Source organism: Cetorhinus maximus, chromosome 4 (genome assembly GCF_964194155.1).
Source record: "Cetorhinus maximus chromosome 4, sCetMax3.hap1.1, whole genome shotgun sequence".
Taxonomy (NCBI): Eukaryota; Metazoa; Chordata; class Chondrichthyes; order Lamniformes; family Cetorhinidae; genus Cetorhinus; species Cetorhinus maximus.
The window spans coordinates 64,404,639-64,427,908 of record NC_135882.1 but is presented as its reverse complement, the minus strand read 5'-3'; the positions used below and the strand labels follow the sequence as shown (position 1 = coordinate 64,427,908).

Genomic DNA, 23,270 nt, shown 5'->3' with positions numbered 1-23,270 from the left:
ACGTTTGGAAAATCATAATGTAATCAGGCAGAATCAGCATGGTTTGTGAATGAGAAACTATGTTTATCTAATTAGGGATCTTTGAACAAGCAAAGTGGATAAAATGGAACCTGCAGATGTGGTATAATTAGATTTCCAAAAGGTATTTGATAAGGTGCCACATCAAAGGTTATTATACAAATAAGAGATCATGATGTAGGGGATAACATTAGTATGGGTAGAGGACTAGTTAGCTAACTGGAAGCAGACAGTGAGAATAAATGGGTCATGGGACAAGCTGTTACTAGTGGAATGCCACAGGAATCAGTGCTGGGCCTCAACTGTTTACAACCTATATCAATGAATTGGACGAAGGGACCGAATGTATGGTAGCTAACTTTGCTGATGACACCAAGATAGGGAAGTAAAGTAAGTTGTCAAGAGGGTATAAAAGTCTACCAATGGATTTAGATAGGTTAAGTGAGTGGGCAAAAATTTGACAGATGGAGTACAATGCGGGAAAATGTGAGGTTGTCCACCTTTGGCAGGAAGAATAGAAAAGTAGCATATTATTTAGAAGGAGAGAGACTGCGGAACTCTATGGTACAGAGGGATCTGGATGTGTTGGCACGTGAATCACAAAAAGTTGGTATGCAGGTGCAGCAAGTGATTAGGAAGGCAAATGGGAATGTTGTCATTTATTGCAAGAGGAATCGAGTATAGAAGTAGTGAAGTGTTGCTGCAGCTGTACAGGGCCCGAGTGCTGTGCACAGTTTTGGTCTCCTTATTAAAAAAAAATATATAAATGCATTAGAATCAGTTCAGAGGAGGTTCATACAACTGATTCCTGGGATGAAGGGGTTATCTTTTGAGAAAAGGTTAAACAGGTTGGGCCTATGCCCATTGGAGCTTAGAACAATGAGAGGTGATCTTATTGAAACATAAGATCCTGAGGAGGCTTAACAGGGTGGAAGCTGAGAGGATGTTTCCCCTTGTGGGAGAGTCTAGAACTTGGGAACAGTTTAAAAATTAAGGTTCTCTCATTTCAGACTGAGATGAGGAGAATTTTTTTTTCCAGAGGGTTGTTGGGCTGTGGAATTTTCTTCCCCAGGGAGTAATAGAAGCTGTGTCATTGAACATATTCAAGGCTGAGTTAGATAGATTCTTGATCGACAAGGGAGTCAAGGGTTATGGGGGTGGGGTGGTCAGACAGGTAGGTGGAGTTGAGGCCACAATCAGATGAGCCATGATCTTATTGAATGGCACAGCAGACTCGGGGGCGAATGGCCTACCCCTGTGCTTAATTCTTGTGTTCTTGCATTCTGTCCTAAATTCTATGGATGGGGCTTTTAATAGGGGAAGACACCCACAGTGATGCAACAGAGCACCAGATCCACAACGTTTCTGTAACTTTAGAGTGACAAAAACCCAGATTGAGACAAAGCCAAAGCTAGTTTTAAAAAGAAATTCTTAAGGAACAATGAGTTAACTTCACTTTAAAGTTTCAGCATTATTAATCCTAAAATCCCATCAAGCATTATCCACATGTCATATATTTGAAGCAAAAATCCTCTTCACTTTGATCCATTGCCAAGTGACCAGGTTTCACACACCTCCTTGCTTACTGCTCTTGATACCATTACCACCTCACCACATTGCCCGCTACTTCTCCCTCTTAAGAAACGTGCCCCCACTCTCACGAAAACTCAGTGCAATGTCAGAGAATGCTGTAGGTACCTAGAGAGCCACAGTGATATCAAATACATTGAAAAATAGAAAAGCTGCACTTGAATAACAGAAGAGTTGCATATTGGTTACTGGTGGGCTAGTGTGAGCCGCAATTGGTATGGAATTGTTTAATGCTCACTTTCATCACCTTAAAATATAACAGAGTATGATGCTGGAATCTATTTTCTCCACTAAGGGTTGTTCTTACCTGTCGCAGCTATTGCACAGAAAATTGAGAATGGCCAGGAGCAAAAAGGCACAGACAAAGGCAAGCAGACTCCAGAGAATGAACTGGTGTTGTCCACTGTCAAATACACCTGGCCTAAGTCCGACAATGTCAACAGAATTTGGAGCCATTAGGAAAAAGGGGACAGATTTCTACTGTCCAGTGACATCAGTGTGGAAATAATTCTGTATTACCTGTAATACATAAAGAACACAAAATAATCGTGATTAATTTTATTACTGACAGATTTTTTAAACGGGGGAAACCTTTGATTGCATATACTCAAGAATGTTCAGTGCTTCTGTTAAACAGTGAGAAAGGGTAACCAAAGCAGGTCATATATTGCTTCATATGTTCTGGATCATGAGCTATATAAGAAAAGTGGTCTATGATGCACTTTAGGATAAACGTGTGTTATATCCCTTTGGGCTACTTTTTGATAGATGCGTCAGGGACTAATTTGGGGTCAATGCCAGAGAACTGCTTAACCACTTCTTTTTAATAAAGGAAATGTTTTCTGGATCCCACTCTCTGCTTCATTGTTAAAGAATGTCACATCTCCTTTAAAATGTCAAACTTTTAGTAGTAGATTACCACATTTCATTTGACGCAGGACAAAAGTGATTGAATTAAAGGTGAACCGATCTGTCTATTATGTTGATCATAGATTTTGCATGAGTTATAAACAACAGATTTGTCCAACTACAAGCAGTTTCAGTTAGAAGTCTCATTCTGTAGGATTATTTACGGTGGATTTAGAATTAATTCCCTCTAGTTTAACTATTCAGATAAATCTGTTCAGAAAAGTGCAGCATGTGTTTTCCTTGGTTCTGCTTAGTAAATTAACGTTAAGAGGTTATGTTTTTCTAATGAAGAAAGCAAAAGCTGAATATTTTTGCAAAGGATCTGAAATACCCATTACTTATAACTTCCCAAACAAATTTTCTGGTGACCCTTTTTAATGGGATCACAACATTACAGACTTAGTAAAAAGCGAGTTTGAACAAACATGTTCGGACAATGGAACATGAATGCACAGAAGTTTAAGGCACTGGCTCCTTGGCACTTGATGAAAGCATTTGTATTTGCTCCCCTCTCATCCTCCAACAATGCATATTCTCACTGCAAACAGCTATTAATGAGTTGGATTCCAAGTTTGATTTACCAAAAGAAAAAATAAAGCTTAAAATTTCAAATACTTTTGCAGATGGATGTACTGGAGTTGTTTGTATCTCTAAATTTATTCTCATTTCCTGTTTGATGTATTTATTTTCTTTGAATAATAAATTCAGTCACTTTGAAGTTTTATTTCCATGCTTCATTGTCCTTAACCCCAATCTGGGAGGTTACAGTGTGTCACTGATTTTCTCCAATTATCAAATTGTACCCTTTAACCTTTCTTCCGGATGCTCAGATTCACTTTGACTGCAGAAGTATTTTTGATTCAGCCTGTCCATTAAGTGTTTGAAGTATCCATATTTTCAGTTAAGAAAGGGCATGAAACCACAGCAAATATTATAAACAGTTTTCATACATAGCTAGACAGGGGGGTAAGAATAAAGGGAGGAAGTGGGGGTAATTTTCCTGCCTCCTTTTGCCTCTGAAGTATGGATCCCTACAGTTCACTGTAGCTTTGCAATGATCAACGTCAGGCAAATTGTAGCTAGTTACTTCTGCTTGAATGTGTATTCTTCTTGTGTAGTATTGGGTGATTACCAAATTATACACCAGATAACGTGTAAACATTTAATTGCAACCCTCATATTCATAAATCAATGCACTTTATACATACTTAAACTTAAAAATACATAAACACACCACAATAAAACCTTTTTGAAATTACAGCAGCCACACAAAAGACAAGCTCTGAAGACCAGTATTAGGAGACAGCAGTCTGTGTGCTACTGACCTACTTAAAACAGAGTTGTTGACAGTAAAGGAGCCTGAACTGACTGATTTGCAAGAGCCACGTGATAATTATGGACGAGAAGGGGCATTGGCTCATCTTAATTCATCCATCCAGAGAGATGCTAACATCCTAGCACTGTAGCATCTGATTTTACTCCAGCATATATACTCACTGGCTAAACTACCTGTATATCAAAGGGTTTCTGTGTAATTAATAGGTTACTTTGAATAAGCTGCTCTCACAATTATTACTTTCTCAAACATGATCCAGTGTCCACAGCTTGCTCAATTTAATGCACCAATAGACTTAGTCTGCAAACGCAATAATAAATCTATCACTTGATTAGTGTGTTTACTCAGCAATCAATTATCCTTGGGAAGGGTACTTCAAATGCATGTTTAAAAATCAATGTGCATTATACCACATTTTGTATTATATTTATCCTGCAGATATCATGCGCATCAAAACTCTGACTCTGAACAATTTGTAGACATCTCAAACAATTTAAGCAATATTACAGATTTCACCTCTTTTAGCAAGCCGAACTCCTCTCATGAAATGGCCGCTGTGATTTCAGGTTATAGTGTGGCACTGTAATTTATATGTACAAAATAAAGATAGTAACAGCCAACAGCTCACCCATGTTACAGAATAAAAGCAAAATGTATCAGTCTTCTTCACACATCTGTGCATGGACTAAGTTTTTTGGTGTTGACAGGATAACAGAGTCAGGTCCTCTACCTCTTCTCGGTTTGGAGAGTTGTAGACTTAAAAATATTTGACAGAACAGCTTTGGCTCCATTTAATCTGTATCATATTGAGGGTTGATGTGTGCAGATGCTAAATTTAGGAGGAACTGATTTAGGTGTTAACTCATCATTAATAAAATTATTTTCTGCTTTTACTTTTGACTAGGTTTTCCTTCAGAAGGAAATAATGCAAGGAAGTACAGAGCAAGGAGCTCTATACTCAGTCATCCAAGGGTTGTTCAATTATCTGCCACCTTTCCATCTGGGATGACTGTGAAAGGAAGAACATTCTTAAAATCTTCCTTTTCTCCTACAAGCTAGATTTGGGGATCAGTGTGGGGAGGGTGGCGGTGCGGGGGGACATAGGTTGAGCGGATGTGGTGAAAACAAAATCTTTGTGTCGTTCCTTCCTCTTACAATCTACAGGCTTTTACATCTAAAGTTGCTTAGCCATTAATATAAATCTGATTTGTCTTCCCTCAGAATTTAATTTGTCCACCCAAAACTTATCGCACTTTAGTCAAACTGCATCTTGAATATGATGTCTAATTTTGGTTGCAAAGAGACAAGGGAGATATTTAATCACTGGAGGCAGTGAGAAGAGCAACAGGCTGATCACTGGTGCAAGGAGTCTTATGAAGAAAGAGTGGAGAAACATGGGTTTTTTTAGTTCTAGGAGACAGTAAAGAGGTGATCTTCATGGTATATGAGATTGTTTATATATAAAAAGCCTTTCCATGGAAATGGGCAACAGAGGAAAGGTTTTGGAAAATAATGCAATTGAGTTAACTTCGAGGAGATTGAGGAGAACAAGGAAGAATGACGTTCAACACTCACTACGAGAGGACATCTTGTCACGCAGGCCAGGCAGTCTTGCTGATAGAAGCAGGGTTGAAAACAAGACTAAATCGATTTGCATAAACAGCTTTTGGAGTGGTCAGCATGGGACTAGCAGATAACAACAGATTCAAGAAAAGGAGGTTAGACATGAGGTAGTAGTTGGGGAGGGGGATGAAAGGGTCAAGGGTGAAAATTTTGACAAGTGGTAGATGAAAGGAGTTGAAGGTAATTGGGTAGTTGGGATTTGATTGGCATGGAGATTGAGCATACAATTAGAGTGTCTTACGAAAGAGATGAGTTTGAACAGGAGATGAGATGGGAGAGGAGCTGTAGAATGACAGAGGATAAGAGTAGAATGATATAAGTTTGGAGATGGTGATCAAGATTGAAAGGGGCAGGTGGCAGATAGCAACTACACAGATGGTCTCCTTCTTAGACACTATGAAAGGCATGAGAGCTGCTCCCATTTGACATAGATGGTACTAAAGAATTGAATGTTGAGGCTGGCTGAGCAGCTCAACAGTGGCAGCAGTGGTGTGAGGGGTGGAAGGCTGAAATGGGAATAAGGAATTTGGGAGGATATTGAGGGCTTGTTTCTTTTCCAAAGAGCAGGAGATGGTCAGGTGTTTGGAGGAAGGTGGGATTAACAAAAACAGAACTGGTTCTAACAACATGATGGCTCTTCTATTTACATATAAATAGATTTGAAAAATGCAATTAGTTGTTACAAATGGAGCACAATTCAAATTTATCAGCCCGAAAACTCTGGACAGATTTATTCAGGATTCTTGAATTTCAATCATACCATTTGTTTACAAATAGCCCCAATTAGCATTCTTCACCTTTAGCTTATGTTTTGGCTACAACCAGAAAGACTGGAAATTATTTGCAAATAAGCCACATGGTGTCAGAGTTTCAGCTCCATTATAAACCTTTTTGGTATTACAAACTCAAAACAGCACCCAAGAATTACTAATCCTGTGACAGGATAACTTTTGGATTAAGGATCTCTTTTCCCGATACCAAATCTCCATTTCACTGCACATCAGGCTCCTAGTTGTCCAAATGTTGTGTTGTGATTTCTCTCTTGCTAAAGCATTATTTTTTTAAAAATCATCAACTTCCACATACTGCTGTTGGCTATAAACACTATTATCCTAGTGAATGTGTTTGTTTTGTGAATGTGTTAATCCTGACTTCCAGCAGCTACTGCCACGTTAGTTTTAAATGTACTACCGTACGTACATGACTCCTGCGTGCCATTTTAAATTTTACCTTTATCCCATGTTATGACTATAGACCAGATCCCCAAGTTGGCAGGATTCAGTTCGGGACCAATATGATGTTGTTTAAAGTAGACAAAGTTTGAGATTTAAGACCCTTGCTCAGTGAATTAAACCACAAGATTCCATGGGTCTTGGAAGAAACAAAAGTAAACTTTACAATGCAAGGTCAGAAAGATAAAACAATTTACAATATCTGTCTCATACTCTAACATTCAGGGTAAGTATGGAGTACGTGTGAATTAACAAGCCAACTGTGGTCGAACACACTACACTACACAATAAATGGCAGATGTGATCAAGACAGAGTCCATGAATTTCTTAACAACCCACCCAGACATCAGTAGCAGAGTCAACCAACCTCACTGAAACTCTGTTACTCTCGTTAGGGATTCCAGTCTTCACCCTCAAAGATCTAACCTGGGAATTCTCTCCAAAAGTCACTCCAACTTGGACGGCGTCAACAATGGCCCACCTCACAGGGTTTCAATCTCATCTCCCGAGATTCTGTTCTCCTGGATTCCAGGGTATACACTCAAACACCAAACCACAAGTGCAACTTCAGTTCTTCAGCTGTGCCAAGCGCTATTGCTCCAAAGGAGCTGTTGCCCCAACAGCCCACAGAATGGAACCACCAACCTTTGGCTGCCTTCTGGGATCTTCAGGACTTCTTCTGAGCCCTCTTCCATTACCACAGCTTCCTTTGAGCCCTCTGCGCTTAAAGTCTGCTACACGCAGCCCTTTTCCTGTTTTGGAGCCTTTTTATTCTGTTCCTCTCTCTTTAACTAAACTGGGACCGCTTCCTGTCCCTGTTCCCTCACTGGGAAACTTCTTTTGGAACCTCTCCGTGTTCCCCCTCCCTTTGGGTCCTCTCCCTGTCCACTGCATGGGACTCTTGCTGGCAATGGTGCTCCGCTCCTGGTCACATGACTCAGTTTTAATGCAAGTTTTCTTCTGGCTCAGGTGTGCTGGGCCCACAGAATGTAAAAATGCCAGTCTGCGCATGCGCAAAAACTCCAAGGTCCATCAGGAGTTGAAATTCCTGACCTCCACCCTCAACGTTAGGGAAAGTTTGACTTTCATAACACACATCTGACTCTCCAGTTTAGTGCTGAAAGCATGCACTCTTGGTGGTGCTCTCTTTCCGATGGGATGTTAAACTGAGGTCCCATGTGCCTTCTCAGGTGAATGTAAAAGATTCCATGGCTCTATTTCAAAGAGCAGCGGAGTTGTTGCTCAACTAACATAACTAAAAACAGATTATCTGATCATTATCACACTGTTGCTTGTGGGAGCTTGGTGTATGCAAATTGGCTGTCATGTTTCCAACATTGCAACAGTGACTACAGCTCAAAAATACTTCACTGGTTGAAGTGTAATTGTTGTAAAGTGCTTTAGGATATCCTGTGGTCATAGGAGGAGCTAAATAAATGCATTAAATTTTTTTTAAAAAAAGACCTCCACTGCTGCAGTCTTCCAACATGTTTCCATTTTCAAGCTCTCCTAGTTATGTACTTGAATTGGCTACAGCACATATCTTGACAATTGGTGCACATTTTGTATGAAAATAACAAGATCAGTTTATATAACTGTTTGCATAGAAAAGTACTCATTTTTAAAATTCATTCAAGGAACGTGGGCTTCACTGGCTAGGCCAGCATTTATTGCCCATCCTTAATTGCCCTTGAGAAGGCGGTAGTGAGCTGCCTTTTTGAACTGCTGCGGTCCAGGTGGTATAGGTACACCTACAGTGCTGTTAGGGAGGGATTTCCAGGATTTTTGACCCAGCGACAGTGAAGGAATGGTGATATATTTCCAAGTCAGGATGGTGAATGGCTTGGAGGGGAACTTCCAGGTTGTGGCGTTCCCATGTATCTGCTGCTGTTGTCCTTCTAGATGGTAGTGGTCATGGATTTGGAAGGTGCTGTCTAAGGAGCCTTGGTGTGTTTCAGCAGTGCATCTTGTAGATGGTATGCACTGCTGCATTGGCAGCGGAGGGAGTGAATGTTTGTGGATGGGGTATCAGTCAAGCGGGCTGCTTTGTCCTGGATGGTGTCAACATTCTTGAGTGTTGTTGGAGCTGCACTCATCCTGGCAAGTGGAGAGTATTCCATCACAAAAATAAGAATACCTGGAAAAACTCAGCAGGTCTGGCAGCATCTGCGGAGAGGAACACAGTTAACATTTCAAGTCCGTATGACTCTTCAACAGAACTAAGTAAAAATAGAAAAGAGGTGAAATATAAGCTGGTTTGGGGGGGGTGGGGGGGCGGAGGTAGAGCTGGATAGAGGGCCAGTGATAGGTGGAGATAACCAAAAGATGTCATAGACAAAAGGACAAAGAGGTGTTGAAGGTGGTGATATTATCTAAGGAATGTGCTAATTAAGGGTAGAAGGCAGGACAAGCAAGGTACAGATAGCCCTAGTGGGGGTGGGGTGGGGTGAAGGAATCGAAATAGGCTTTTCTTTTCCCACCTATTTCCATTATTTTTAAATGTATTTCCATCCATTGTTTTATCTTTACCTTTTAGCCTATTTCGATTCCTTCACCCCACCCCACCCCCACTAGGGCTATCTGTACCTTGCTTGTCCTGCCTTCTACCCTTAATTAGCACATTCCTTAGATAATATCACCACCTTCAACACCTCTTTGTCCTTTTGTCTATGACATCTTTTGGTTATCTCCACCTATCACTGGCCCTCTATCCAGCTCTACCTCCCCCGCCCCTTAAACCAGCTTATATTTCACCTCTTTTCTATTTTTACTTAGTTCTGTTGAAGGGTCATACAGACTCGAAACGTTAACTGTATTGCTCTCCGCAGATGCTGCCAGACCTGCTGAGTTTTTCCAGGTATTTTTATTTATTGTTTTAGATTTCCAGCATCCGCAGTTTTATGCTTTTATCTTAGTATTCTATCACAATCCTGACTTGTGCCTTCTAGATTGTGGACAGGCTTTGGGGAGTCAGGTGGTGAGTTACTCACCGCAGGATTCCTAGCCTCTGACCTGCTCTTGTAGCCACAGTATTTATTCGTGAACCTTATCATATTTTACAAGAAAAATAAGAGATTGGACCCTCACCCATGAACCTTTAAAACTATAAGCAAATTTTGGAGGCAATTTAGCTTTAAATTATCTACTACAGGTGTGTTTCAAATTAGTGAAAAACAACAGCTTTTAACAGTCTTAAAAATAAATTGCTTATACATGTACTGCATAACTATTGTATGCCCTGTATACTGAGGTGTTACTGCCCCCCACTGTTTGTACATGGAATCACTCCACTTGTTTTGTCAAATGGAGGCTGACCATGACTTGATCCTCATTTCATTTCTAACCCTACAGGTTATTGCTGATACTTTATTTTCAATTTGAGCTTTTTTAAAAAATTTAGTGCAGCAATGAAGCACAGATATTGTGTCTCGAGTGCCTTGATTGAAACTGCCTCCGCCACTCTGCAGAATCTGTGGTTAGAATAGTTTGGGAATTTTAAAAAATGTTGTTCTCAGGCTGATGCTGGCAGGGTTGCATTTATTGCTCATCCCCAGTTGCCCTGAAAAGATGGTAGAAGGCCATCTCCTTGAATCGCTGTGGGGCTTGCACTTCCATGCTGGTGTTAGGTAGGAAATTCTGGGATACTGATCTATCAATGTTGAAGTAATAGTGACATAGATCCAAAACAGAGGGGATAAGTGCTTGGGGTGATGGTATTCCCATGGCACAGTTGCACTTGTCATTTGCCACGGCAGAGGTCACAAGGAAGGGAAGTGCTGTTGAAGTGGCTTTGGTGAGTTGCTGAATGTATCCTCAGTTTGCATGTACTACAGCCACACTATGCCAATGATGGGTGCATGGATATTAGGCCTGGTGACAGAGCACTAATTGAGAATACCGCCCTGCCTTGGATTGTGCAAAGTTTATTAAGTGCTGTTGTGGGTGCTCCCATCTGAGCGAATAATAGGTATTCCACACACGGGTCTTTAGTTTATAAATGGAGGAGAGGATTTGAGGGGCCCAGAGAGGTGTTATTGCGCAGGTTATTCTATCCTCAGAATCACAGAATTGTTATGGTGTTCCGAATGAGAATTATGACTCAGTGCCATTCTCCTGCCTTTTCCCTGTAACCCTGCACATTGCTTCTATTTAAATAATCATCTAATGTCCTCTTGAACGCCTCGATTGAAACTGCCTCTGCCACTCTTCCAGGCAGTGCATTCCAGACCCGAATCACTTGCTGTGTGATAAAATTTATTCTCACATTGCATTTGCTTGCTTCTTTTGCAAAATACCAAATCTGTGCCCTCTCATCCTCAATCCTTTTACGAGTGTGAACAGTTTCTCCCTACCTACTCTGTCCAGCCCCCTCATGATTTTGAACACCTCTATCAAATCTCTTCTTAGCCTTCTCCTCTCCAAGGAGAACAGTCCCAACTTCTCCAATCTAGCTTCATAACACAAGTTTCTCATCCCTAGAACTATTTTTGTAAACCTCTTCTGCACTCCCTCCAATACGTTCACACTCTGCCTAAAGTGTGGCACCCAGAACTGTACACAATACTCCAGCTGAGGTCTAACTAGTGTCCTATACAGGTTCAGCATAACCTCCTTGCTCTAGGACTCTACGCCCCTATTCATAAAGCTTAGGATACTGTATATTTTATTAACTGCTCTCTCTACTTGCCCTGCCACCTTTAATGACTCATGCACATATACACCCTCAGGTTCCTCTGCTCCTGCACATCCTTAAGAGTTGCACCCCTTATTTTATATTGAGTCTCCATGCTCTTCCTACCAAAATGAATCACCTCACACTTCTCTGCATTGAACTTCACCTGCTACCTGTCCGCCCATTCCCCCTGCCACTTGTCCGCCCATTCCACCAACTAGTCTACGTCCTTTTGAAGTTCCACATTGTCCTCCTCACAGTTTACAATGCTTCCAAGTTTTGTATCATCCACAAACTTTGAAATGATCCCCTGCACACCAAGATCTAGATCATTAATATATATCAAGAAAAGCAAGAGTCCCAATACCAACCCTTGGGGAACTCCACTACAAGCTTTTCTCCAGCCCATTACTCGCTGTTTCCAATTACTCATCCAATTTTGTATCCACGTTGCTACTGTCCCTTTATTCCATGAGCTATAACTTTTCTCAAAGTCTTTGTGTGGCACTGTATCGAAGGTCTTTCGGAAGTCTACGTACACATTAACAGCATTACCCTCATCAACCCTCTGTCACCTCTTCAAAAACTTCAGCAAGTTAAACACAATTTCCCCTTAAGAAATCCATGCTGGCTCTTTCTAATCAATCCACATTTTTCCATGTGACAATTAATTCTATTCCAAATAATTGTTTCCAGAAGCTTCCCCACCAAAGTTAAACCGACTGGCCTGTAATTAATAGGCTTATCCTTACAACCTTTTTGAACAAGGACATAATGTTGGCAATTCTCCAGTCCTCTGACACCTCCCCTGAGTCTAGGGAAGACTGAAATATTATGGCCACTGCCCCTGCTTTTGTAATCAGTGTTGATATAGTTGGTTGAATTAAGCTTCTGGAGAATGCGGATTCCCAAGATGTTAACACTGTGGGACTTGTTGATGGCAGTGCCATTGAAAACCAGGCTGTGTGTTACCTTGTTCAAGTTGGTCAACATGCAGCATTTATATGGCTCAAATTGTACCTGTCATTTTGGAAATAAATCAATAACATTGCCTGATTACACTGGACTGATTGGAATCTATGCATAATCTTTGTCAATTAATAAAATGAGAAATGGAACCATAAGCATGTGGGTATACTTTGCAGGTTTCCTCAGTGTCATTAACCATTGGTTCTGAGGATGTGTGGTCAACAACTGACTAGTCATTGGAAGACCATCACCCAAAAAATTCTCTTTCAAGTCTCACTCTATCCTGACTTGAACACATCATAGAAACTTACAGTGCAGGAAGAAGCTATTCAGTCCACCATGCCTGTGTTGGCTCTTTGAAAGAGCTGTCGTGCTTAATTCCACATTACTGCTTTTTGTCTGTGACCTTGTATGTTCCTCAACCTCAAGTATCTGTCCAAATCCCTTTTAAAGTTATGGAAGCAGGTTTCAACATCTCTTCAAGAAGTGCATTCCAGATCCAGACAACTCAGTGAAAAAAAATTATCCTCATCTCCCCTCTAGATCTTTAATCAATGATTTTGAATCTGTGACCTTGAGTTATTGATCCAATCATCAGAGGACAATGATTTTCTATTTATACTATTAAAACCCCTCATTGCCTTGCTAACCCCTATCAGGTCATTTCTTAACCTTGTCAGTTCCAAGGAGAACAGTCCTAATGTTTCCAACCTCTCCTCATACCTGAAACCCCTCATCACTGTCAACATCCTGGTAAACCTCTCCTATACCCTTTCTAAGGTCTTTACAGCTTTCCTGAAGTATGGTTCCCAGAATTATCCATAATACTTGTTACAACATGATCTCTTTGCTTTCATGTTCTATCCCTCCATTTATAAATGCAAGTAACCTATATGCTTTTTTTAATCATCTATCAATTTGTCATGCCATCTTTAAAAATTTGTGTGCATAGGGACGCCAGGTTCTCTCTGTTCACTTACATCTTTCAAATGGTATATTAGTAAATTGTCTTTGCGTATCAGTCGTACCAAAGTGCATCACTTCACACTTCTCTGCATTGAACGCCATCTGCCATGCTTCTGCCCACTTCATGAGTCTGCCAAGTCATCTTGAAAATAATGATCCTCATCACTACCTACTAAATTGCCAAGTTTCATATCATCTGCAATCTTGGTAATGCTACTCCCTACATCTGAGTCTAGTTTCTTTGTAAAAGTTGAAAAAAACATATTGGAGCCAAAATGCCCATTGCGAACACTATTACATTCTCTCAGCCTGAAAAACGTCCAACCCCTACCACAACCACTGCCTTTTGCATCCTGTCACTGACCTAACATTGTATCAATGTTGCCATTTTCTCTTTACTTCCACAGGTTTCCCCTCCTCAAAAAAACCAAATCAAATCAGGCATGATTTGTCTTTAATAAATCCATGCTGGTTGTCTTTGCTTTTCCAAATAAAAGGTTATTTTGTCCTTGATTATGGTTTCCAACTGCCTATAACTTATTGGTTTATCCCTCTTTCCACACTTGAATAGTGATATGACATTAGCAACCTCCAGTGCTCCATCACTCCTTCTGTACCTAATGGGAATTGAAAGCTTGTTTTAAACAATCATTGAAGGGATGTGGGTATCACTCAAGGCCAGCATTTATTCCCCATCCCTATGATGGGGTGACTTGCTAGGCCATTTCAGAGTCCAGTTAAAAGTCAACCATATTGCTGTGGGTCTGGGGTCACATATAAGTCAGACCAAGGAGGATGGCAGATGCCCTTCCCCAAGGACATGAGTGAACCAGACAGATTTAATGACAATCTGGCAGTTTCATGGTCACCATTGCTTATACTAATTTATTTCAGATTTATTTAATGAATTAACTGAATTTAAATACCCTAACTGCTGCAGTGGGATTTGAACTCATGTTTCAGGATCATTAAGCAAGGACCCTGGATTACTTGTCCAGTAACATGACCATAATGCTACCACACGCCTAATGCCATGGTGACTAATGCCTCTGCTATATTTGCCTTTATTTCCATCAGGAGCCCAGGAAGCATTCCATCTGGGCCAGGTGTCTTGCAACTTTCAGTAATACTAACCCTTGTAGTGCAATTTCGCTATTACTATATTATCCATAACTTCCTTTTTCTCTTAGTGTGAACTTCACATCACCTGCTTCTTCTATGAAGACAGATGCAAAAAAAACTCATTTATTGCTCTACACATGCCCTTGGTCTCTATCCTAAGATTTCCTTTTAGGTCCTCAGTAAGCACAACCTTTTCCCTTGACAGCCGCTTACATTTTACAGGTTTACAAAATGTTTTAGGATTCACTTTAACTTTGCCTGCTATAAAAAAGATAAACAATTTGCTGTTATAATCAGGTCAATAATTACTATTGAGATGTGTATATGAATAGTGCGTAACTTGAACAGAACCATTGTTGCAATGTCTACAAATTAAATCGGCACAATGGCAGGAAAAATAGATGTCACCAGTGTAGTATGTTAGAGTTTTGAAATTGTAATATGAACATATTGTTAATTTGAAGTTACCATACAAAATTGTATCAGCACAGGGAGTCTGCAAGCAGAAGTGAAGTATGAAGAAGCCGTTTTAATAAAAAAGCCATGTTGCTCGTGGACCTTTAATTCTAGCTGTCTCTAGTTGCTTCTAGTTCCAAGAACCTCACACTGTCGAAGAGGATGATGCAAAATAAGATGGTATGAATCTTTGTGGAAGGTTTTGCCTACTCTTTGCACAAAAAACAGCATTTTAAATTGCAGGCAGCATTTTCAAGTTGCAGCCTTAGAGAAACATTCAGGTTGTCTCAAAGGCACACAAGATCTAGTCTTAACAAGCAGGAAAGCTTTACAGAGAAGTTTTATCATTGCTGCTGATTAAAATGGCATTGTCTATGCCTAATATACCACTTTTTGAAGTACATCTGGAGCCACGTACTCCAACGTTGGCAAAATTGGCTGTGATGTTTCAAAGGGGCAATAGGAGGGTTTGCCATCACAGAGAATAAAAGGAAAGAGGCCTTACTTCTCCACTAATGGTGTTGAAGAATTAGAAGGTATTGCTGAAAAAAAAAGACATTTTTTGTCGAAGCTTTTCGTCTTGCACTCATCAGGACAATTTGTAAGAAAACACCAATGAATCAAACAGCATGTCCCTTCCGTTGTCCACAACAGGCAAGTTACAGACCGTACCCAACCAAGCCGTGCTTGTAAAACTCAAAACAGTGGCCAACATGAGATGTGATTCCGCAATTGGACAACATTTGCTAAATAACCCTCACTGTGCTGTGAATTATGCTGACACCAATTTAAGATTGTCAGTCGGGCTCGCAGTGTGGCGTATGTGTGTACTGGAAGCTACATATATTAATATACAGGGCCCTGTTCTTTGCAGACAGAATGAACATGTATACATTGCACCTGTTTCAGCTAAACAAAATAAAAGACATCCATTCGCTGATTCATTCCCCAGGGCAATGCATTGACTAGAGTCAAGCTGCCAGGTTTAAATTTCAAACAATGCTTGGTAGTTAACTGCCAGTCACCATCAACTGGTACATTCACCATGGCAACACCTCTACCAGAGTCCACTTGCCAACCAATCAGCACTCTCTCCTCATACAGTATAAATATGTTGTTTCCCCTGAAATTGGTATTTTCTTGTGAATTGTCCTGATGAGTACAAGACAAAAAGCTTTGACCAAAAAAAAAATCTTTTTTCAGCAATACTCAAGCTCAGTGCTACCAAACAGCAATTGGAAGGTATTTTGAAACACTTTTCCCTATGACTCAGCTACAATGGCACTAACGTCCTATTTCATGCCCAAGAAAAACCACAGTATATGAAATAATCATCTTCATATGCAAGAGGCAAATCAGACAACGTACCAGTATTGCATACACTTGAGGCAACTACCATCTACAAGATGCATTGCAGCAACTCACCAAGGCTCTTTTGACAGCACCTTCCAAACTCATATCCTCAACCACCAAAAAGGACAAGGGCAGCAGGTAGATGGGAACACCACCACCTGCAAGCTCCCCTCCAAGCCACACAGTATCCTAATTTGGAACTATATCACTGTTCTTTCACTGTCACTTCCTAACGGCACCACATGGACTGCAGCGGTTCAAGAAGGCAGTTCACCATCATCTTCTCAAGGGCAATTAGGGTTGGGCAATAAATACTGGCCCAGCCAGCGATGCCCACATCCCGTGAAAGAATTTTTTAAAATGACTTTTGTGATGAACACCTTGAGGGAAATCAAAACTCAAATAATAAAAGGTTGCCTCTCCAGACAACAAAACGGAACTGTAGGTGGTAGCAAGATCACTATCGCTTTGGATCCAGGGCTACTGAATTTGAGGTTGCCGATTACCACAGTCCAATTTCAACTTTTGTAAACACTGCTCATCACTCACATGCCAGAAAATCATCTGAAAAGCAACAATAGCAGTCTCATAAACAGAATTGCAACCTGTCTAAACAATGTTTCCACTGTGGCGGTGATTGGGGGGGAGGCGATGGCGTAGTAGTATTGTCACTGGACTAGTAATCCAGAGACCCAGGGTAATGCTCTGGGGACCTGGGTTTGAATCCCGCCACGGTAGATGGTGGAATTTGAATTCAATAAAATGATCTGGAATTAAAAGTCTAATGATGACCATGAAACCATTGTTGATTGTTGTAAAAACCCATCTCGTTTACTAATGCTCTTTAGGGAAGGAAATCTGCTGTCCTTACCTGATCTGGCCTGAACTAGGGGGGCAACTAGGGATGGGTAATAAATGCTGGCCTGGCCAGCGACGCCCACATCTCATGAATGAATTAAAAAAAACCCACACCAGACAGCGTCCTACTACTGGTAAACAGTGCAAAACTTGTGGAAAAAATAGCCACTTTGCTCGTGTTTGTCACTCACCAGCAAAATCAACTACTTAAGGGCGTCACATATGTGAATCACAGTGAGAGAATGTAGCCAGAATAGAGGCAGATGACCCTGAACTGAACTTTTGTGCTCTCTTTCAGATACAGCAACCAGCCACGGTTGACAGTGACCATTGGCTGCTCGGATGTAGATGCCCTTGTAACTACAGGAGCATCTGTCATTCTGTCATGGGAGACAAAATGTACAACAAACTTCAGGATTGTCTCATTCTTTGCAAACCAGTGAATCCAAAAATTTTCCCTTACACCAAGTGACAAGCCACAGAAAATTCTCAGGACATTTGAAATGCCAATCTTATTCAAAGACACCAGAATGAAGGTTGTATTTTGTGTCATGTCTGGAGAATGTGACCCCCTTATCAGTTTCCACACTGCAACAGATCTGCACATGATTGATGTCAGTTACACCACCCCTACACAAAACAACAACATTCTCAAAGTGTATGCTGACTGCTTCACTGGCATCACCAAACTGAAAGGTGTTAAATGCAAGCTCCATGTAGACTCCAATGTGCCCCCAGTTGCACATCCACAGTAACAAATACCATGTCATCTCAGGAAGCAGACTGAGAAGGAATTTCAATGTCTACTTGACATGGCATAGCTGAAAAAGTTGAGGATCAGCCTACCCCTTGGGCCTCACTCATAAGTCGTCAACATGCCCAAGGAGTGAGAACCGGATTAGAATCTGTATTGATATGCAGTTACCAAGCCGAGCCATACAACGAGAAAGTCGACAGTTGACATTAACATCATAGAGAAAATGCATGGTGCTACTGGTAAACTTGACCTCAATGCAGGAAAACATCAAATCCATGCTTGAAGAATCAAGGTAAGTTACAGTATTCTGCACTCACATCAGACTTTTTCAATACAAGAGGCTTAACTTTGGAGTCCATTCAGCAACTGAGGTATTTCAGCACATGACTCAGTCTGCACTTCAAGAACTTGAAGGCATGCTGAATATCAGTGATGACATTCTCATCTACCCTTGCACTGAAATTGAACTTGAGATATGCATGCATGTTATGGATACCTGCAATGTCTTAGCGAATGTAACCTCACCTTGAACAAAGACAATTGCTTGTTAATTAAAGCAGAAACAAATTCTTCTGTCATGTGATCAGCAGTGAAGGCATATCACCTGATCCATGAAAATTTAAGCCATTGTAAATGCTGTAGATCCCACAGGCGTGCAAGTCCAGAGTCTGCTAGGACTCATCGCGTACTGTAGTCGCTTCATTCATGATATCGCCAAGCTTCCTGCCCCCAGTATGCAATCTGACAAAAGAGACCAACAAGTGGAAGTGGACTACATTACACATAGCAGATCAAACAGTGGTTGTCAGTAAGTCAACCCCATAAAAACTACCCAGTTAGTCGTGGATGCAAGCCTGGTTGGCTTACGTACAATTCTCATGCAAGGCAACAAGGCAGAGACCCACCAACTGTTGTGATGGCAAGCAGATCGCTAATACTAGTATGGCAACGTTATTCACAAACAGAGATGTTCTCTCAGTCACATGGGGTATCTTACATTTTCATCTCTATGGCCTCAAACTCGTTTCCATACATATAATCGACTAGTAAGCTTGTTCAGCAATCCACATAGCAAATCACCTCATCGAGGAGAGCATTGGATACTCAAGCTATAAGGGTATGAGTTCCATGTTGAGTATCATTCAGGCAAGCTCAACCCAACAGACTATCTTTCGTGACATCCTTGCCACCAGTCAGTCCTTCTAGCCAAGAGGAAAAGGTTGCTGAACAACATCTTAACTATGCAAGTCTAAATGCAGTGCCAAAGTCACTAAAATTAGCTGATATCAAAGCAGCAACAAAACAAAATGAGGTGCAACAACTATGTACGACGGCTATGGAATCACAAAACTGGAAAGGCGTGATCTAAAGAGCATCTGCAAACAAAATCGCTCAAACACAAGGTCTTCACAAGGTTTGAAGTGAGCTCACTGTTACAACCACAACTGATCCTGTGTTACACAACAACTGTCCATCATTCCACAATTATTGAGGGAATGTGTTGTTGATATGGCACATGAAGGTCACCAGGGATTTGTCAAAACCAAGCAACTCCTTAGGGATAAGGTATGGTTCCCAGGAAGTGAACGCATGAGCACAAAACCAGTGCATGCCATGTCAAGTAACCGCAATGTAAAATCTTTGTGATCCTCTCAAGACGTCTGAACTACCTCCAGGGTCATAGATTGAGGTTAATGTTGATTTTGCGGACTTGCACACTGGTGAACACTGGTGTCACTGATGACTTCAGCAGATTCTCAGTCATGGAAATAGATACGTCTACTTCAACGAAAGCTGTCACCCAAAAGCTTGAGCAAATTTTTGCCTTGTTTGGAATCCTTCAAACAGTGAATAGTGTCAATGGACCCCCATTCAACAGCAGAGAGTTCAGTAAATTTGCAAACTATCTAGGTTTCCTTCATCGAAAAATCACAGCCCGTTGGCCAAGAGCTATTGGAGAAGTCGAGAGATTCATGTGTACCTTGAAAAAAACTGATACATACTGATGGCTGAGAGCGAGTTAAGGAAGCAAGACAAATACAGACAATTATAATGGCAATTGTAGAGTTGATCTGCACTCAACTACTGGAAAGCCTTCAGCTAAACTCATCTTTGTACATCTTATGCACACACGTCTTCCTGAGCTACCCCGTAGAGCTAATGATCAACATGTATGCCAAGAACAGATCGAATGAATGAGAGTAAATGCAGAGCGAAACATTATCTCCTGGCTTTAGTGTTGCATTTAAAGTGTCGCATTTAAACCATTTGTTGTGGCCGACACAAAAGGATCAGCAATCACTGCTAATCATCACATGAAACTCGTCATTCTTCAAAGCACCAAAAACACCAATCGTAAACATTGATGATGGAGAACATGACTTAAATGAGACCACACCTGACGTTAGACCACATCCTATTTGCAAGAGAAAAACGTCCACCATACTTAAGTGGCTATGTGATGAAGTGAACTGTTTTCAGTTGAACAAATATTTCACTTCATTGTATATGACGAAGCACATTGTTAAATTAATACAAAGTTAGAACGTGTAATAAGCTGAATGTTCAAGTTAAGTTATTGTTTATACTTTGGAGACAAATAATTGAAACATACAATGTCTCTCATTTACTAAGAAGGGGAGGGACGTATTAGTGTTCTGAAATTGCAATGTGTACATTTTGTTCATTTGATGTTACCATACAGAATTGTACCAGCAGAGGGAGTCTGCAAGCAGAAATGAAGTATGAAGAAACCGTTTTAATAAAGAAGCCAAATCGCTCATGCACTTTTAATTCTGGTTGTTTCTAGTCCCAAGGACCTCACAAGTATACTATGGATGGCATAGAAATTGCTAAAAGTAAAGAAGGGATTGTGATTGATTGTAGACTCAGCATTTAGCACGTCAAGTCACTGTGAAGCAAAAATTATTATATTGTTAGCTCAATTGAGTATAATTCAGAAAATGTCATGCTAAAACTGTTTAGCACCTAGAATGTATCTTCAATTTGGTGTTCAGAAGTGATTAAGATGCAAGGGATACATTCAAATATGGATAGTGACCCAGATATTAATGGATTGAGTTTAGAGCTCTTTAGCTTCAAAGGGAGGTGACTGAGAGTCAATTAGATGATGTGAAAGGGAAAATGCAGTTTTATTTATACTGGGTGAAGATAAATGCATGGCCACAGTCATCTGTATCATTCTTTTCATCTTAGATACGTAAGAAAATTAAATAACGTTCCATATTATTGTCACTGGATGGAGCCAATGTTTTTAAAAAAAAAACACAAATTTTAATATTTTAATTTAAAAGTTTTAATTGTACTTCATATGGGATACCCAGTGAAACCTTTTGAGCTGTGGCTGACCTTCTGAGAGTTACACATTGTTCAATATTATAAGACACTAAGCAACATTCTTATAGGTACCTTCAACAACACCTTTCAAACCTGTGACCTCTACCACCTAGAAGGACAAGGGGAGCAGATGCATGGGAACAACACCACCTGCAAGATCCCCTCCAATCCACATATCATCCTGACTTGGAGGTATATTGCCGTTCCTTCACTGTCGCTGGGTGAAAATCCTGGAACTCCCTCCCAAACAGCTTGTGGGTGTACCTATACCAGATGGACGGCACAGTTCTAGGCAGCAGCTCACCACCACCTTCTCATGGGCAATTAGGCATGGGCAATAAATGTTGGCTTAGGCAGTGATGCCCACATCCCTTGAAAGAATAAAAATAACATTGGCATCATTGTCCAAAAGGCTGAAAAAGAATCGCACAGTTAAAGGGTTGATAATGTGCCCCCTCCAATTCAGGACAAACTTCTATATTCAGACTTTATTACTGGAGTAAAACTTTTAGGTATGTGAGAAAACTGGCTAGTACAAACCCTAAGAGAACCTGCCAATTAGAAACAAATGCTTGGCCTTGATCTATCTTCTCTTGATCCCTTCCAATGAAAATTGGAAGGATAAATCAGGGGACAGTTCCAGTAGTTCAATCCCAGTGATTCAGTGCTTCACCATCTGACTTCTCAAATGAACATTATTCACCCTGTAGATCATGCATGTCTTAACAACACTGCTACCTATTCTACCAACCAGCTGCCTTTCAATTTCCAGTTTCTTGGGAGCTTTCTTCTACCTCACGTAACATCCCACCAATGAGGAAAAAATTGTTCCTCTAAACATGTGGCTACTGATGGACCCTCATTATGCTACCAACATCACGCCTAAAGTATAAAACTTGGCTATAGCTTCGAGTATATTTGTATTCAAAACAAACATGGACTCTCTATTAAAAACAAAAAACTACTGCGGATGCTGGAAATCCAAAACAAAAACAGAATTACCTGGAAAAACTCAGCAGGTCTGGCAGCATCGGCGGAGAAGAAAAGAGTTGACGTTTTGAGTCCTCATGACCCTTCAGCAGAACTGAGTATAGTTAGGAGAGGGGTGAAATATAAGCTGGTTTAAGGTTGGGGGGGGGGGGGGGGGGGGAGGGGAGAGAGGAGGAGAGAGAGAGAGAGAGAGAGAGGTTGGGGGTGGGTGTGGTGGTAGGGACAAGCAAGCAGTGATAGGAGCAGATAATCAAAAGATGTCACAGACAAAAGGAACAAAGAGGTGTTGAAGGTGGTGATATTATCTAAGAAAATGCGCTAATTAAGAATGGATGGCAGGACACTCAAGGTACAGCTCTAGTGGGGGTGGGGTGGAAAGGCTGACAAGGTATTACAGTTGTAGATTTAAAAATAATGGAAATAGGTAGGAAAAGAAAAATCTATATAAATTATTGAAAAAAACAAAAGGGAGGGGGAAGAAAAGGGGTGGGGATGGGGGAGGGAGTTTAAGATCTAAAGTTGTTGAATTCAATATTCAGCCCGGAAGGCTGTAAAGTGCCTAGTCGGAAGATGAGGTGCTGTTCCTCCAGTTTGCGTTGGGCTTCACTGGAACAATGCAGCAAGCCAAGGACAGACATGTGGGCAAGAGAGCAGGGTGGAGTGTTAAAATGGCGGACAGACCGCAGGTGTTCTGCACTCTCTATTGATGGGCCCAATATGGGTCTGCTTATTAGGTTTCTTTGCAACTGTTGAATATCTGGGTAATGATATCCAGTTTCTCTGTAAAATTGAAATGTTAAAAAAAGAAATCTGGTTGTGAATAGTGGAATGTCTATTATCTAACGCAATGAATGGTCTCCCTCATTCTCCATGACAATGGAAATTGGTATATAACTGAGGGTACAAAAACAGAATTACCTGAAAAAAACTCAGCAGGTCTGGCAGCATCGGTGGAGAAGAAATCAGTTAACGTTTCGAGTCTTCATGACCCTTCGGCAGAACAGGTTCTGCCGAAGGGTCATGAAGACTCGAAACATTAACTGATTTCTTCTCCACCGATGC

The 23,270-nt window shown here is 40.8% G+C and overlaps 1 protein-coding gene across 3 annotated transcripts in view; it reads right to left on the bottom strand.

Moving 5' to 3' along the window:
* pag1 (phosphoprotein membrane anchor with glycosphingolipid microdomains 1) overlaps nucleotides 1-23,270 on the bottom strand; it is a 213,983-nt gene that overhangs the window by 71,913 nt on the left and 118,800 nt on the right. For 2 of the 3 annotated variants that reach the window (XM_078540252.1, XM_078540253.1), the window contains exon 2: nucleotides 1,916-2,127. In XM_078540252.1, coding sequence (XP_078396378.1) covers nucleotides 1,916-2,064 — 149 coding nt within the window. In that variant the 5' untranslated portion in view covers nucleotides 2,065-2,127. Of the gene's footprint in view, nucleotides 1-1,915; nucleotides 2,128-18,386; nucleotides 18,422-23,270 lie in introns of those variants that run through there. The other variant, XM_078540254.1, reaches the window with a different exon arrangement.